This window comes from Zonotrichia leucophrys, chromosome 2 (assembly GCF_028769735.1).
Source record: "Zonotrichia leucophrys gambelii isolate GWCS_2022_RI chromosome 2, RI_Zleu_2.0, whole genome shotgun sequence".
NCBI classification, from domain to species: domain Eukaryota; kingdom Metazoa; phylum Chordata; class Aves; order Passeriformes; family Passerellidae; genus Zonotrichia; species Zonotrichia leucophrys.
The window spans coordinates 18,418,867-18,437,722 of record NC_088171.1 but is presented as its reverse complement, the minus strand read 5'-3'; the positions used below and the strand labels follow the sequence as shown (position 1 = coordinate 18,437,722).

The following is an 18,856-nucleotide window of genomic DNA, read 5'->3' as shown; positions in this document are numbered from 1 at the left end:
TAGAAAAGTGGTAGTATTTTAGTGGCAGTTAAAAACCTTTATTTTTCATAACATTTTGGTAGGAAATTTATGTGACTACTGAGTTTTCCATCTGTCTTTTTCATTAAGTAGCAAATTATTGCAAGTCACTGTAAGTAGCTGAGAAGAATGAAATAGCAGTAAAATCTAAATGAAACAGTTCCTGGTTTTATTGAAACTGTTATCAAACAACTTAGTACCTTGAACAAATCACTTCAGACTATTGTGCAAAAAAAGAAATTAAGTAATTGTTTTTATTCATTAAAATATCTACTTTTTTATTCTCCTAGTACTTTAAGACAGCTAAGTATATTTATAGAACATTTTCTGAATGTGGAGGACAGATTTTCAGGAGGGACTACTAACAGGAGTTATTGTGAAAGCTTCAGGCTAGAAATTCCACAAGGATCATGGCAATGACCTCAGACTAGTTGAAACTGTGGTGAAATAGGAGACTTAAGTCTTGAGGGTATGGAAAGTAAGAACTTAATATTGAGGAATTTCTTCCATGCTGCAAGAGTTGTTACTGTTATAAACTTGTGTCTGCATAACTTTGGCAGAATTTGGTGATGTGTGTTTGCTCTGTTTATTAGATAGCTGGGGGGAAAGGAGGGATGGGGAACAGAGAACAACAATATGGGCCTATGCCATCCTTATGGTCTTATATTTGACAATTTTGTCAAAAGCAAAGAAAAAATGGAAGTATCTTGAAATCTTAGTTATAAGAAATTAAAATTTTAAAATGTGCTTTTGAGGAAAGACCTAGCCCCAATAAAACCAGTTATCATTGAGACTTTAAAGACTATCCTTAGCTTTTAAAACTCATGGAAGTCTCAAGTAATGACTTGACATAAATATAAGTAAGAAACAAGGATGCTTTTTCTCACGTTTGCTTGTTACCATTGCTGCTGACTTCAGCATGAGGGATAGCAACAGTGACTCAAGGGACTTATGGCAGATCAAACTAAAGCAGCATGAAAAGACAAAGATTGCCCGTCTTATTAAAAAGATATGGTTAACTGATGGTTAGGGGTAAAGAGTGAAACTAATGGTATTTCCCCCATTTTAGTTGCACTATGCTTTGCACCTTGTATTTCAAGAAGGCCCAGAGCTCCCAATGCAACCAGGTTTTGATTGCTGCAGTCTATCCAGCTTTACTATTACTAGAAATTTTCAGATTTGACCCAGAATTTCCAGAGGATACATACAATAGCTGTGTTGGAAGAGAGTAGGAGTGCCTTGTTCATGCCAGTGGTTTTTGGTTCTGTGGGAAGGTTTCAATGCTCCAGTGCCCAAGTATCCTTTACCAGCCAAATACAGATTTTATCTTCAGTTAATACTTCTCTCCAGCTGGATTTAGGTATTGCCAAATGCCAGTAAGATATTTCAGTGCAGAAATGTAAGAGATCTTGCCTACAGAGAAGGAGTCCTGTAGCTTCACAGAAAAGAAACTCATGAACTCAAATGTAAGCTTTAACTGTATTTTATTTCATAAAACTAAAGAGTTAAATAACTTTCTGCCTCAGTTTTTTTCTTCTTTGTTAGAAGAGAATTATGTGAGAAATTATATTTCTCCATTTAAAATCCATTGTTTGAGAGAATTAACAGATACTTGTAAAGGTCACAGAAGAGGACACAATCTTGTTTGTTTACTTACTCTTGTTTTATCAGGTATTTAACTTTCGTCTCTTAAATAATGCAGTTGTAAAGATAATTTTTGTTCTTTAAACAAAAGCTAATTGTGTTTAAAGTTCTCCTAAGTATGTAAGCTGCCCTACATGGATATCATTGCTAGCAATATAACCATGATAACATGGGGCTTAGGGTTAGGTCAGCACCATGTATGTGACGGAGGTGCTGAGAGATATGGGCTGGGTGGTTTCCTGACACCTGCATGACATTAGCTCCTGCCATAAGGAGTAAACCTTTACAGTTGTGACTCAGGAGTTATGGTCTTATCAGTATGGGTGCTGTGCCAACCCTGCTGGGGTTATGCAGCTCCATGCTCTAAAGCCAGCCCGGACCCCATGTGTTCAGGTGAGATTCACCATCACTCTATGAGGCATGTCCTCAGCTCCCACGTGGGTTTTGCAGCTCAGCAGCACTGTGTGAGCTGAAGGCTTTTCTGTGAATGTGGTGTGTGTGCCTGAGCTCAGAGCTTGCTGGCTGAAGGCACAGGGAGGCTGCTCGAGCATCCCAATCCAGCACAGATGGGCTCAGCCACCCGAGTCAGAGTAACTCTGCATCTTTCATTGCACTGTCTTGTGTTTCATGCAGATCATCCCTGAGAGAAATGATGAAATATTTTGCACATCCTGCCACTGACCATTGATAAAGAGGCAGCAGAAAATACTGTGTTTTGAAAGAGCTCTGTATGTAGGGAAGGAAAGGGCAGTCATGTGGTGTGTTCACAGGATCATCATCAGATCTGGGTTTGGTGCTTGTAAGCCTTTCTTTGAACATGTTCTTTTGCCTCTTGGGTGTTTAATTTCCCCTCTCTAAAGCATACCTCTTTGTTGACAGGAATGTGAGAAGCAATTTGTTACAAGGCTGATATTACTGAGGCCTACATGTAGATGTTTTCTGCTGTGGCCTGTGTTTAAGTCTGTGGTCTGTTGCTTGTAGGGCAAAGAACGATCAAACATTCCAGAGGTTTTTCTGCAGCTAAGTTATACTACGTGACAGAGGGGATGGCTGAACATTCTAGTTTGTGTTGTAGCTGTAGGACAGTGCAGGGCTGGCAGTACCTCAGAGTTCTTGGAAGTGGGAGCCACAGTATCGTCTGACGTGCACTTTCTAAACTGTTGTGTGGCGTTGTTACCTTGTTCACAGCCATCTTCATACATGTTGTTCTGGAGAAGCAGGGGATTTCATAGTCCTCTTTGATTTGTGATGTATAAAAATGGGCACAATCTTCATGTTTCAGATAAATCCATTGTAACAGAAGCATAAGTAAGTGCAAGAGGGACTTGAGGGAACATGGAGACAGGAACATCCCTTGTGTTTAATTATCTTTCCAGCAGCTTTGCTGATGTATGTTCTGTGCCCTTACAAAAACCATGTCTAAGTTGTATTCTATTTCTTCTTGCTTTAATCTCCATGGGAGTAATTTTTTAGCTGAAGGTAAAACACACCTCAGAGCTCCAGCAGCTTACATGAAGTGGAACCTGTGGGTATTGTCAGTGTTCAGAATTTCACCTGGGTAATGTGTGGAAGAAAAATATTGTGAATTATTTTAACTAATGGATTTTGAGTGTCTTTATTTTGTCATGCTCAAAAAGGATTTTTAGAAGTGAGCAGTTAGTTCTGTCAAATAGGAAATGCCCTAAAGCATTGCTGTATCATGATGTGGATCAGACAACTCAAGAGGAAAGGCAGTAGGGTTTTTTAAGGGCATGTGATTTAAAGGAGGATAAAGAAAACAGGAATTTATTATGCCTTTGAAAACATCTTTTCCTCTCTCAAGTGAGATTGGGGCCAAAACATTTCTCCAAATTGTATGTTTAAGCTGTCTGTTTTAAGGCATAAAATGCATATTTGGTTAGAAAATTCAGGACTCAAGGACAACTGTGATTTTGCTTTGGGTTACTATTTTGTGGGAGCATTGAAGCACAGGCAGAATCAAGACTTGTGTGTAAGGAAGATTTTTCAACTCTGCCACTTAATCTGTGTTAATGGTTTCAGTAGCTCAATATTGAGTGTGGTTTCAATGGTCTGAAATGCAAAGCTAGCATTTCTAAATTTTGCACTAACTTTTAAACTGGGCAGAAAAGCGAGTCACATCCAACTGCAAAGCTGGTATGCAAAGCCTGTCTTTTTAGCCAAAAAAGATATTTTTTTTGCCACTAAATCCAATAAAATTTAAGTGCCAAAACATAGAAGGTTCTTTATGTTCTTCATAAGGAAGAACTTTTTCATAACTGAAAGCTATCATCAAAAGTAAGTGTCTTTGCATATCTTGGAAAAGTGAAATAAATGCAATCATTAACTTGTTTAATTTTTTTACAAATGTAGTTTCTGAATCCTAAAGAATGTTTAGCTGCATAGAATATTTGAGCACTAAAAAGACAATTTTACCTAGAAACATAAAGACATAAATGATGAACATAAAGAAGTAAATGATGTCTCCAATTATAATTAAAAAAAGAAAAATAGGTTTAATAGCTCATTGAATATTGGCATTATAAATAAAAGTCATAGGAAAACTCCTCTCAGTCTTTGAAAGAAAACTAGTTTAATTTCAGTCTGAAAAAGGTTTTCCAGACAAAGGAAAATGGAAATTTGTAGTAGGATTTATATGGGGTTTGATTGCAGTCTAATGAAGAAAGAGGTATCAGCTCTTGATAATAATACAAAGATTAGGTAACAGCTCTATTTTATAAAAGTAGCCTAATATTCAATAACAGTTAGGTAATACTTTGTCTGTTTAGTATTCAGGAAAGTTAACATCTTCCTTCCCTAAGTGCAAGCACAATTACCCACTGATTGTAGGAACATCTGACTGTTTCTGCCCTCCTTCAGAGCAATTACAGAAAACAGAGTCAAAAATATTAAAGACTAAGGGGAAACAGGGCTCATCTTCGCTTGGAATGTCTTCTTTTCTTTTCATTATTTGCCTTTGTATTCTAGGACATCAGCTTTTCCCAATGCTTTTGCTCAGTGTTTGTACCTCGGCACCATAAAGTGCCCATCCTGTTGCTGACTTTCAAGTGTGACTCATTGACTCAAGTCAAATCTAAATTTTGTGATTTGCTGAGATTTGCTGATGGCTGATGGCAACTGCACTGAGGGCCTTGTGTCCCCAACCTTCCTGATTATATTGGTCATGGGAGAACAATTTTACAGTGCATCTGCACTGCAACTGCTGTAGTTGTATAAATTCAGGTTGTATAAAATGCTCTGCCAGGCTTTAGCCCACCTGTGTAAATTATTGGTTGATGCGAAGGCCTGGCCACACAGAATCCTCCCAAGACTGGACAGAATCCAGGAGAGGGTCACAAGGATTATTAACTTGGTTGGAGCCTCTTTGCTCTGACAGGTTGGGTGCTGGGACTGTTTGGCCTGGAGAAGAGAAGGCTCAAGGACAGTAATGTCATTGGCGTACAAAAGAACCTGAAGGGAGGGGGCAAAGGAGAGCCAGGCTCTCTTCATTCATGCCCACTGAGAAGGCCAAAGCCAATAATCACCACATGACACATGAGATTTCCCCTAATGTCAGGAAACCGTTCTTGACTGTGAGGTTGACCAAGCACTGACACAAGTTTCCCAAAAAAGGCTGCAGAGTTTCTGTCCTAGAAGATAGACAAAAACTGTCTGGACATTGTCCTGCACAAGTGGTTGTAGCTGTCTGTGTTTGAGTGGGGTGGGGGTGGACCAGATGACCTCCAGAGGTTCCTTTCAACCTCAACCATTCTGTGATTCTGTGATCTCCCGTCTTTTTATACCACTGTGGAAGCTACACCTGCTCCATCTCGAACAGACAGCAAGACAGTAAAGGTGTTTCCCCCAGGACAATGCAGTGTTGTACAGAGACACCTGGGATGGCTCAGGAACAGCACAGTGCACTCAACTGGGCTTACCAGTCCCCATCTCCTTGTATCCAAAGTAGTTCAGCTGAACACTTGCTTCTGAATCTACTCCCTAGTGCTGTACATCCCAGGAAATTGCTTAGTTGCAGTGCTGTGGCAGCTTGTTTCCTGCTGTGCAGGTCCTAATAAACCTTCCCACACTGGAGATGCTCATGAGAAGATCTTTTGGTTTTCTTCAGGAGCTAGACCCAGCATGCTTAGAACTCATCAACACCATCAAGTCCAGACTGATTTCTTCTGTTAATTGCGATGGCTCTTTCTGAGTGCTTTAGTTCTTGGAGGGCTTTGGAGGTCACGATGACATGGGACTGGGTTGTAGCAATGCTCATGAGCCACACCCATGCAGTACTGGCCAGTGCTGGTTGTACAGGAGTCAGCATGGGCCTGGCAGGGCCAACACAGGCATCATGGAAGAGGTACTTCATACCCCTTCCCTCAGTCCCCTGGTTTATATTATTCATGGTTCTTTCCATTATTGAGTGTGTCACGGCCTCCCATTCCCTGAAAATAGCTATATCAGAAGTGTGTTCTGTCTTGAGTGAATAAGAATGTCCATATTTTGCAATTCTGCATTTGAGATTACTTATGTTTCTTGCTGAGCACTAAGCATGATTATTAATGGTGCCGTGAAACTGAAAGGTTCCAAAATTGCTCTTGTTTTTTTGTGGGGTACCTCAGTTTTACTCCTGGAAGGAGTTTTCACCTGAGGCTTTATGCTATGTAATGCCAGCAAATTGAACTGTGAATATAAAATTCCTTGAGCTAAAATTTAATTTTTGGTTTCATTGGTAAGTGTAACTTTATGTATAAGGAAAGCTGGATGCTCCAAAAGGATAAATTTCTTCCTCAGCTACTTTTTTTAAAAATACCTTGTGATTTACCAACAACTTCCACTACAGAACCAACTTGGTGTGTTTGAGGTTTTCCATTAGGATTTCTGAGGTGAACTTCTGATTTATCGAACTGAAGTAAAATAAGAGGCATCTCAGTACTGGGACTAACATATTCATCAGGGCCAAACCATAACATTGTTCTGTGCTCTATTCCAATAGTCTGTTGAAAAGGAGAATGACATATGTGCTTTATTTTTTAAAGAGTATGAGGTGGTTTTTCTCTTTTCATTATGGGCTTTGGTCTGTGTTCTACATAGATTTTGAAACCAGATCATTACTGTGCATTTAAGAATATGTAACTTCCTATTGCTTTTGCTTGCAGGTGTATTGTATCTTCAGTATGGAGATGAAACAAAGCAGTTGAGGATGCCAAATGAGATCACAAGCACAGACACAATTCGTGCCCTTTTTGTAAGTGCCTTCCCCCAGCAGCTGACAATGAAAATGCTGGAATCACCCAGTGTTGCCATTTACATCAAGGATGAGAGCAGAAACATATACTATGAATTGTGTGATGTGAGGTAAGACATGGAATTATAGCTGTTGGTTCATGGCGTTGGAGGTTTTTTTGTGTGTTTTTTGTTTTGTTGTGCACTTATAGAATAGAAAGGAATGGGGTTGATAAGTATCTGACAGAGAGTGGCCTGACACATAAAGGCATGTTCAGTGGTATCTGAGTAATCCAGGAGGTCTGGTCTGACAATACCTCTAGCTGTAGGTGCAATATCCATTGCACAAGCCACTAATAAATGGCGTGCCTTGTTGAAATATCTGTATAATATTCAAAGGATCGTGTATTTAATACGTTTATTGAATTTTACCAGAAACACAATCATTTAAAATACAGAATGCAGAGTAAACATTTACAGAAAAGCTGGGTTGTTTCTTTACTGAGAGTGCAAAGCCTGTTTCTTTACTGAGAGTGCAAAGCCTGATCTCATGAGCCTGAAGTAACAAACATGAATGTCACTGATGTCCTCACACTGGGGCCAGTTGGGCCATCTAACACAGCCAAAGCTCTGTGGCACTGGGGAGCACTGCTGCACCTTCTTCCTGTTATATGTCAGGATGCAGCAACTGATGCAGTCACTTCACTAATTCAGAGCTTGGTTAATGAATGGTTCACCTTTCTATCCTTTATTTTGTGGGAGTGCAGCTTCTTAATGAACTCGGTTTCTTCAGCAGAAGTTCCAGGGTCTCAGGGTCCCTAGAAAGTCCCAAATCATGCATAAATAAAGCTCTCAGGTATGCCACAGGCATGTTGCACTTTATAAATAAACTGAGATAAAAATGGACAGAGATTTGTCCATTTTTGTATAAGAAGATGGAGGAGAAAGCAGAAAAGCTGTTTGCTCTCCACTAGTCTGCCACTAATGCAGGAAGATTTTGTGGTGCAAGAGAAGTGTACTGTCCACTGCTGCCTTGTTTCTTCTGGAGATCCTATGGCTAAGGTGTTCCTCCTTGTCATGCTGTAGTTAAAAGAGCAAGTTGGAGCTTTTCTAGCCCTTCCCAATCCAATTTCCCCATTCCTGTTCTTAATCTTTGAACAGCACCACACTCTGTTTTCTCACCTCTGTCTTGCTTTCCTCAGGCTGTCTGTCCAGTGTCATAAGGCAGTCTCTTGGATTTCAGTTTCTTTTAATCTTATTTGCTTTGCAGACTGCCACACCCATGTTTGGCCACTGTAATGCCTATGTGAAGACCCATCTGATTTTTTTCATCAAACATCATCATCTTTCAACATGTACCCAAGTTTCTTATACATCCAACAGTTTATTCACAAGATCAGATCAACTGATTGACTCATGATAGGGGTTACTACATCTCTGTTGCCAAGTGCATTATTGCCAACCATCATCTAGCCCTTCTTTCTCCCTTTATCCCTCCGTCTTCCCTTGAGTTTCAGACTAACAGTTTATGACTTCATGCCCCTGAGAATGCAGTTGTTGATTATCCTAATGCCGCTCCACCTTTTTTCCCTTGCTCCCATTTCAGGCGTCACCCTGCCAGCCTCAGGCCTGGCTCAACCCCAACATCTGCTTCCTCTGCTCCTATGCCTGCATTGTCAGGCATTTCTAGAGGAAATCCCACAACCCAGCTGACTTCCTTCATAACAAAATTCCCTCCTTCAGTTCTGCCAGCCTTCTCACTTAGGAAACCTCAGCAATTCCAGGTTAATGGAGTCCATAACATGCATTTTCACCACCTTTAAATAATTTCCACAACCATTCCTCCATTTCTGTTCCTTACTCTTCAAAACATCTTCTAAGTGTCTCCCCTCAGAGAACAAATGAAATAAAGCATCCTTTTTCTCTCTTTTGTTTGCCATGTCTTCCTTCAATCCTCTGCTTTCTTTCCTGTAAACAGAGGGGTTTCAGTCAGGTCTTTAAGCTCTCCATCTCCCTCAGAGGCTGCTCTGTGTTCTTCTGTGCCTTGCATTAGGCCATCAAGCTCCTTCCCCTTTTTCTTCTTATTTTTCTTCTTTTTCTTCTTCTTATTTTTTTTCTTATTTTTCTTATTTTTCTTATTTTTTTTCTTCTCCTCATTCTCCTCCTTCTTTCTTCCTTCCCCTTCCTTCCCTTCCTTCCCCTTCTTCTTCCTTTTATCTTTTTCTTTCTCCCTTCCTTTTAATTTTTTTTTTATCACTGGGGTCAAAGCCTGTCTTTCTACTTTAGTCCAGTCTTTTTCTTAAAGTGGTTCAGGGCTCTGGATCTAGTGTGGACTTCAGATTTGTGCTCCAGAGCATCCCTATTTTACAGCCTTCATTTCCTATCACACAGAGAAAAAACACTCATGTAATTCTTTAACTTTTTAATAGCAACCGCTGTAATTGGCTTTTCTTGGCAGTTGGCACAGGTAATAGGTAATCTTGCTGTAATCTTGCTTGCTCTTACCCATTCAAATGAAGCAACAAAGATCATTCTCCTTGTTTGACAAGCAGACTGTTCTGCATGCATTCATTTTCACTTGTCCTCTGACTGTATCTTCTCCATCTCATTAAACCACTTGTCCTCATTATGAAGACTCCTCCAAGCCCACTTCAATGCTACTTTTCATTTCTTGTTGAGTACCAAGTGCCATCTGCTTCCACTTGGTGAATAATGCCAGTTTGAATTTTACATCTTTAATTTTCAAGCAAGTGCCTTCCCTCTCTCTCAGGCAGCCCTCTAACGTGCTTGGAAGGTGTTGTCCACAGACAAACCATCTGCAAAGCCACTGCACTGGTCTCCTTCCCACTCTCTCTGTTGCACTGCCTACTCAGAGCATGCCCGTGGTTCCAGCATTTGTTTGTTGCTCCTTTGGCTGGAGAGACTGTGATCTTCTGTATTCTTTTTGTTCCCTTATCTTCCTGCAACTATTCTATTGTCTTTTGTGACTCCTATTCACCTTGTAAGTTGGTGAAAAGTTGTCTTCCTGGTGTGTTTACACAGCACACACAGATCAGTGAGGCCCTTGAACATGCCAAGGGCATCTGGGAGCTACAGTAATGCAAATTATAGTAATAATAAATGTGCAGTAATACATACCTGTTATCAGTAATGTTTATCTTAGAATAGCAACATGAGGTGAAATACATTCATATCAGAGATCAAATGCCTAGTATTTTGGTGCTTTGCCTTGCAGCAATGTTTTACTTTAAAGTGTCATGTTTCTACAAGAACTATTTATGGAAAATGCCTTTTAAAAAACTCCAGTTGTTTGAGGTACCATCTCATAGCCATCAGACAGAAAAGACAGTAGATAAAATGTATTTAAATGAATAATATGCCATTTCTTGAATGGAAGGTGAGAGAGCTTGCTTTGTATTGAGAAGAACACAGTCCCAAGTCCGAGGCAGACAATGGTAACGGAGCCTCCCAGCGCAGGTCTCAGAGCCAAAGGGTCACATTTGCAAGATGGAAAACAGTTTATGTTACCGTAAATAATTGAAGAACTTGAACTTGCCGCAAGGTAGCTATTTTCCTATGCAGTCTACAAGTAAACACTCATAAATACTAAACTTCTCATCAGCCCTCCAGTTCTTAAACATAAGACACTGATCTGTCTCTCAAGCTGCGGGGCTTCTTTAATAACTACTTGACATCTACAGCAGCAGCAACACAAGTTCTGACTAGCTACCCATTCAAAGCAATCACTGATTGTAATATGACATTGTAAGAAAGAAATTGGACCTGCCCAACAATCCTTCCCTTCATTTTTAAATTACAATCCAAGTGATTAAGATCAGTTCACTAGACTTGTAGCTGCACCTGGAGGAAAGGAATTCAGTCACATGTGTAAGTAAATTCTCTAGAGATCACTACGGGGAAATGAAAGGAATCGCAGCTTTGCAAGGATGTAAGTGAGCGTAGATTGGAGGCTTTGCTACTGATTAAATGTGAACCAGAAATCAGCAGAGCTCAGGGCAAGTGTCAAAGCCATAAAATTATGGGAAGGTAGGTCTTGAAACAAAATGAAAAACTGTCATTGCTTTCCTAAATGAAGTAGTTAAAAAATTAACTAATCAAAGACAAAGTGTAGAGACCAAATAAAACAAAAGTATTCTTGCAGGGCTTTTCATCTAAATTATTTCTATGTAAGCTTTCATCAAATTTTTTGCTAATTTGTTTCTGCAATACTTTTTCCCTTTAAAAACTTTCTTTATTATAGATAAAGTTTAGAGGAAGAATTTATCTACAACTGAATTTTCAGCTTTTGTGGATTTTTTTAGCTTTGTGAACAAGCTGATAATTAAAATTTCCTCATTGCAGTTAGAAAGACTGCTTTTCTTTTGATATTCTCGCTTCTTAGAATAGCAAAAATTTATGTGGGCTGAGTGCACAATAAGACATGTAAATATTAACTAAATCCTTTTTGAGTGCTGTGTAAATGTTGAAGTTCTATTGTCTTCAAAGTGTTTTCACTCTATGGCAGGATCTTGAAAGAAACTTAACACTATCTAATTTTTATGGGTGTGGAGTTCTAGTGAAAGAGTGATACTTCCCATGGGAAAGAGAATCAAAGCAGGCTTTTGTTTGTTTGTGTGTGTCTTAGTTATGGCATTTACGCTTTTCTTATAGATTGACTGCAGACCTACTATGTTTGTCTGTTACCTGAAACTTTCAGGCAACAGTAAATAAAACTGCTTTCATCTGTTGTCATTGCTGATTCTTTAATTCCAGGAATATTCAAGACCGATCTTTCCTTAAAGTTTACAACAAAGACCCTGCACATGCATTTAATCACACTTCCAGAGCTGTAAATGGAGATATAAGGGTAAGTACTAATGCTGCATTTATACTCTTTTTTCCTCCAGCTTTTCTGCTAAATGTTTAAACTCTCAAATGTAATATGTACATAGAAATTCAGCAAATCTGGGCTATATGTATGGCACATATACAGAAAAGGGAATAAATAATGCTTCTTGTAATGTGTTTTAACTGCTTTTCTTCTTTCAGTTATTTGCCCTGGGCATCGACTGGTTTTTTGATCTTGTTTAAATGCAGAAAAGTTTGTGAAGCAAAAGATAGCCTTTAATTATGTATTTTGTGACAAAACAGTACTCAGAGTTTTATAGCTTCCTACTCTGTGTTTGCAAACCCTTTACAGTGAAGTATGGCATAGTGTTAGTGCACTCCAGCAAAGCTTCAGCAGGGATTGGCTTCCAGTGACTGAGCAGCTACACCTCACTTCAAATCTACTGAAAATCTTTGTTAATGATAGTTTTGGATAGGAAATTCTGATAAATACTCATTGTGGTATAAATAATTTGTCTTTTCCTAATTTTTCTACCTGCACTGAAAAAGGATGAGTATATTTGTATTTTCTGGTGAACGTTTTGTATTAGGAAACTATAGAGAATGCACTTGGAACATTTGATTTCTCTCTCTCTCTGTGTCAGTCTTTTGCTGCCCTGTTACCTCCTCCCTTGTGGCCAAGAGGCAGGAGATTCAGCCCTGGGACACCTCTTGCACTGTGTTACCTGCAGCTGGTGTTGCAGTACAGGGGGGTGGGGGTGAGATTACACAACCTCATCTCCTCCCCACCCAACCTAGGTCTGTCCAGGAAACAGTGCAACCAAATTAACTCCATGGGGCCAGAAGACAATGCCACTACTGTCCTACCTGCTTTGTGGCTTTTATGTGTGTTCCAAAGCTGATTCAATTATGCAGAAAATTTCCTGTGAAGTGATTTCTGTAACTATGCATTTGCTACTTGGTTTCATTATTCATTCTGAGCATGTCTTCCTGCTTTATTACTAATATTTTGTGTAAGTACTTCTTGTGTTTCAACAGTTTAAGGCCACAATATTTTAAAAAGATTGAAACAATTTATTTACAGGCACTATTCTCAACCACCTCTCATTTATGCACTTCAATTATAAAGTGGTCACTTGGATAGGTCAGAAAGCTAATTACTTGATTTTTCGCACAGCTGCACACACAACATGAGAAAGGAAATAGATGTTCTTCAAAGGGAAGATGTGATAGTTTTTTGTGTATTCTGTAACATCCTGGAATTCTTTAGTTCTAGTTACATTCCTGTGGCAGTAACTGGATGTATCTGATACATCTCATTCATATTCAAAGGCATGACGTACTGTCACTGTGCATTATGACATTAATGCTTGTAACTGTGGCTTTATAAAGTTATCTTATACTGTTCTTGTTCCAGGCACAGTGGATGCTGAAGGTATATATTGTGGCATTATTTGTGTGTTCTAGGCCTATTTGAAGGTACTATTGTAGTTAACTACATATATCTGAAAGTAAAAATTACTTCTTTGGCCCTCTTCCAGGCATTTGCTACCTGGCAGAGTTGTTTTGAACACAGGTGCTGCCTCTGTGCAAAAACTGCAATTATTTGAATTGCTTATTTTAAAATCCTGTGTTGTACAACAGATATGCACACTCAACATGTCCTGATTATATCTGAGTTAGCACCTTTTGGCCATAACTAAAATATAATGGTGACACAGTGACAGCCTTTGCAGAGGTGGTGTTTTCATGGCAGAATATTGTGTTCTACTGTATAGAAATGCAGAGATGACATTTTGAAATTCTGTGCATCCAGCAAAAGAGCTATTTTCTCATTTGTCTTTTGCTTTGCATTGGCAGATTTCTTGTCTTTCTGGTCTGAGAGGTGAAGTCAGAGCCAGGATGTTCATAGGGGCTTTGTGGAGAAACATGCAAAAAGTCTTTCCTTTGATCTATGTGAACTTCTGCACTTCAAAGTTATGAGCATGGAAACAAGTGATTTCTTGAGCTCAGAAATACTGAAACCTGTTTTTCTAAGGATGTGTGTCTTTTGGTTGGGCCCTTCCTTATGCAGCAATACTCAGGTCCTAAACTGAGACTCTTCCCAAAGTAATGACACTCTCCAGTGTTCATCCTCTGGAGTCTGAAAAGCTGGAGCCCACACTGCAACTGTTTCTCTCTTTGGCAGGAGTACAGTAGGATCTTCTGTCAAATCACTAATTTGGCAAAATTTATACGGGCATAGTAGTCTTTCTACTCATTGGTTAAATCTGGTAGAAATTTGCCTGGGGATTCACAGGTTATTAGTTCAGCAGGAAGAAAACACCAATAGGCCAGATGGATTGCTTATCCCTCCTTCCTTAGCAAACCAGAGTAAAGGAGGGGGAAACGTGAGGGTTCTAAGTGAAAAACACGTACATTTTATGTACTGCTATTGTAGAGTACCCATAAGATTGTAGAAAAACTTTTGCTTCTTATCTCTCCTTTTATGTTTGCATATCTTTGCATTAGGCAAATTGATATTCATCAATTTCATATGATGGATGAGTGTAAATTCACTGCAGTGGGAAGGAGGGAGTGTGTGCTTGGTATCATGTTTAACTGTTTCAAAATACCTACAGAAAAGCAGCTGACTGTCAGATCATTGAAAACAGTATTTAGAATATAATGCATTAGTCATTGTAAGTATATTTTTCCATGGTGATACTCAGAGTGTGGTTGTCTCCTGTCATCTGTGAGTTAAAGCCTTATTTTCCTGGTGACTGGGAAAGTTTTGCCTGTACAGATTTTTCTACTGGTTTTTTTTCTACTGTTTCTTCTTGTCCCTTTGGAATGTTTATCCCTGGGTTTGATGACATTCAGGCTTCTATTCATGTGCTTTATAATAATTTCCATGTAACTGGCCCAAAATAATCTAAGAAAATAGTGTTAGCTGCCAGCTTGAACACCTGTTTTAACTACCAAACAGATGTTAGACCTGTGTAAGAATTGGCAGTAACGCTTGAAGTATTAAGTATTACCCATATGGACAAGAAGACTTAAAATGTCCAAGGAGAATGTGGGATCTTCTATTGAGCCATTCAGCTTTCATGTCCGTTAATTTAATTCTAATTTTCCTGCTCTTTGGTCATGCTTTTTTTTCTGAGCGAGTTGTGTTTGAGAAAAGGGAATTGGCTGGGGGTCCAAGCAATCTCTAAAAGAGAGTTTTTCTGAAATCCTTGAGTGCCTCACTTGCTTACTGGTATTGGCCCTTTCCTTCTCGAAGAGCATGGCCTGTTTGACAGGTCTGCCATGTTGAATGCTGCTTAGCAAGAAGTAGCCACATAGTGCTGTCTCACTGACTATTTGTACTTGTGCTTTTTCTTTTCTATTTTTCCTTTCCCAAAATGTAATCTGTAAATCTGCAACAGCTGGGGTTTTTTTTTGAAAAATATATCTTCACATTGCTACCTTTCATTCATTTATTGTTTCACCTGAGCTTGTATAACTTATCAGCACTTTCTAGCTCTCTGTGCAACAGTACTTTCTTCTGACAAAATACTGTCTTATGAACAAATGTTTAGATGCTCTGTTTTTCCTCCTGGCATTGCTCAGAATTCCAGTGTAAATGCCTGTACACAGCCATGCTGCTCTGTGCCCTTGGAATTGCCATTTGTGATTTGCATGGGATGGAAGGGAAGGGCCCAGGCTGGCACTCACTCAGCCATGGTGCACAGACTGAACGCCAGGACGTGGATGCAAGGAACTGGCTGTGGGGTTTTATATGGTGCTGAGTGAATGGACACAGCTCCTTCCATGCTGGGCTGTTGAGCTGAAGAGATTCCCCTACTGAATGTGCATAGCATATTTTCTATCCTCATTCTCTACACCCTCCTTTTCTGGAGTGGCTAAAGGCTAAAGAAACTTAAGTTACAATCTCCCCCTCTGTTACAGAAACTAGTCAGTGTTTCTGATGGCACAGTTGGATTCTAATAATGTTGGCTTATGCAGTGGTTGGTTTTGGGCTTCACCTACCAGCCAATTTTGAGAACTGGGAGGGAGTTTTTACTTCATAAAAATTAGTGGCTATTTTGCTTGGCAGTTTTCTTCTTCCCATCCACCTGCCCTAAAGTCCATGAGGTACACTTCATTTTGAAGTGTCCTAGACCTACCATGGTTTTACTTAATTGTCTGACTTGCATAAGATCTCTGCTGGGTGAGGTCAGAATATCCAAAGAATGCTTGTTGTGGTTGTTGTTGTCTTGAGGTATGCTTTGAGGTGTTTTGGAATTTTTTTTTTTTTTTGAGACTTTTTCTCCAAGAAAGAACAATTAGTGCAAGTTGAGTCAGAGCTGAGCTGGGGCAGTGCAGAGAACCTGGAAATTCCACATTTTGTGGGAGTTAGAGTGGCAAAATGTTAATAATGTTCCTGACAACAATGGGGGTTTTTGCTGCCAGGGTGAGAGGAGAGGAGTTAAAATGAGTTGTATAGGAAAACAAGACAGACATTTGTTAAGTTTCTGTAAACTTGTGCTAAGTAGCTTTCATTATTGAAATTGCACACCTCCAACTTTTCATTTTTCCCCTTGAAAGTGACTGGTTAGCAGGCTGCCAACATTTTAACTCTCTAGAGCTAGATGCAATGTGTGAACTTAAAATTACCCTGTAAGTACTAGAAACCCTTAAACAACTGTCCAAAAATGTGAGGCTTCCAAGGAGGCTAAAATTCAGTGCTGCTTTGCAGAAAAGATAGCGAAATAATAAAAGCAGAATAATCCTTCTGTGTTCTTAATGTACCTGTAAACATACATCCAGCATCTTTAAGTTCTTTTCATTGGGTAGCTTATGACCTTAACATCAATAAACATAAAAGATGCAAACGCTGCCTCCGTTATGTCTTTACTTTTCATACTACACCTAAAAAAAAATAAGAGCTCTTTGCATTATACAGAGGTATTTAGAACAAAAGTATTTATTGGAAAATAATTCAAACAATAGATTGAGTGACTGTATTTTTGTGCTAAGATGGCTATAGGACAGCATTTATACAAGTTGCCTTGTTTTTACCTTTCTGATCCTATTACTTTAAAACTTTGTTTCCTTTTGGGAAAAAAGAAAAAAAAAAACAAAATGAAAAGGCAATTGCTAATACCTCTATTATCTGATAGAGACCTTCCAAATGATACAAATCTCATCTCTCCTGCTGTTTTGCTGTCTGCTTTTTCTAGTGCTCTTTTTGTCACTGAGAGGTTATGACAACATAAGCCATATTGTATTTATAAACATCACGTGTTTCCTCGATATGACTCGTGGTGTCTGCCAAACAGAACACATGGAAGAAACATTTCTCATTAGCTCAGCATTGGTTTTGGTTATGCTGATTTCCGGGACAGGAAAAATGCCTTCCTTACTCAGATTTAACTTTCATACAGTGGAAAGAAAGCCTCTGAGTGTCCATGAAATCTCTTGAGCAGAAACGCTGCAGCTCTTTCAGGCCACATACTTGGTCTGACGAAAAGAGAAAAAGCAGTTTATTTTAAAGAGCAGATGTAATGGCACGTATTGCTGAAACTAATTCTGAATTAAAATACCTGCCAAAGCCATCTAGAAAGAGAACTCACCAAGAGATGTAAGGTAAGATGATGCTTATAAATAATGAAGGATATATAATTCCTTTTTTCTTGTTTTTAGTTTTCTTTTTATTTTCCAGACTAAAAGATATATTCAGATTAACTGGGAATTTCAGTCAGAACAATGAAAATTGTTCGTCCTTCAGCTGTGTGAGAAAATAAATATTTAATTGCTCCATAAACCATCAACCTCTACTCTTAGATTTTATGTCTGTTTTCAAACTTACATAGACATGAACAGTTATTTTCCTACTTACTGTTACAAATCTTGCTGAGATCTGAACAAAATTTATAAAAGAAGTCTCTGATGTTCTGGATTTTCTTTTTACTGATATGGATTTTACTACTTTTGCTTTGAGTGGGCTTTCAGTAGTTACCAATTACTTATGCAACTACAGACCTGCAGATACCAAGGAGTACCTGCATCAAATCAGTCTGTGATGAAAGACTGTAAATGTACCTATTCTCTTTCATTCATGTGTCCTTTGATATACAGTACCTACTGCTGTGCAATGATTAAATTAGGGAGAAAAAGGATAGAATCATAGGGAAAAAGCTATTCTTTTTATTTTAGCTACACATAAAACAGTATATTAATCTCAAATGTTTTCTGGCCCAAAGCTGTTTTGTTTAAAGATACAGATCCTCTGTAACAGTTGGATGGATACTCCACTGTGGCTTTTTTAATATGATGGCTTTATGCTTTGGTGTATTTTATTTATTTCGCAAACATTAGGAATAGTATTATATGTATGTATAGGAATATATGTATGCATAAGGAATATAACCTTGTAGATACTATTACTATACCAACATTTTAAAAGATACATTTTTAGAGTTTCTTTAATTTTCAAATAATGAGGATGGATTTTAAGTTTATGTGAAACTGCTCTTGAAAGAAAGTGTCATGTTCTTGATATGAAAGGGCTCAGGGAGCATGAGCTTGCCACACCCATGCAATAATCTCCCAGTCAGTCTGAGGAGTGTCATGTGGTAGATATCACAAACCAGTAACCTGGAAACTTCCAGAGAGTGGAATTTTTAGGGGGAGGGTTCTTTATTTCCCACTAACAGGTCTGTATTCAAGCTGGTCTGCCTTTCATGTTGAGGTTTGGTGAGAGCTTACCCTGCAGCTCATGAAGTTACCCACAGACAACATATTATCTCTTTTGGGTGAAGGTCTTTCCAGCTCTTCATTAAAACTAGAAATTTTATCTCATACATCTGAGGTTCTCAGGCAAAGATTTTGCTGCCTTCAGTGAGAGCTTGCCCTGAATCAAAACATAAGGATTGGATTTGAGTCGATTTTTTATTGTCTACTAGTTTCTGGTTTTATTCTTACTCCACCTCTTTTTACATAATGTTTCCTTGTGCCAATTCTTTAGAAGTTTTGCTGGGCTTTCCCCCCCCCTCCGATTTCCTTGCTTTTAATGGAGCAGTTTGCACTAATTTGACTGCTTACTTGAAATTCCTAAATACTTGACAGACTCAGATGTTGCAGGAACTCCCTG

General features: G+C 38.9%; 1 protein-coding gene across 14 annotated transcripts in view; it reads left to right on the top strand.

The window, feature by feature from the left end:
* KIAA1217 (KIAA1217 ortholog) overlaps nt 1–18,856 on the top strand; it is a 356,974-nt gene that overhangs the window by 271,734 nt on the left and 66,384 nt on the right. For all 14 annotated transcript variants that reach the window (XM_064704110.1, XM_064704108.1, XM_064704111.1 and 11 more), the window contains 2 exons: nt 6,822–7,020; nt 11,662–11,755. In XM_064704110.1, the coding sequence (XP_064560180.1) occupies nt 6,822–7,020; nt 11,662–11,755 (293 nt within the window). The remainder of the gene's footprint in view (nt 1–6,821; nt 7,021–11,661; nt 11,756–18,856) is intronic.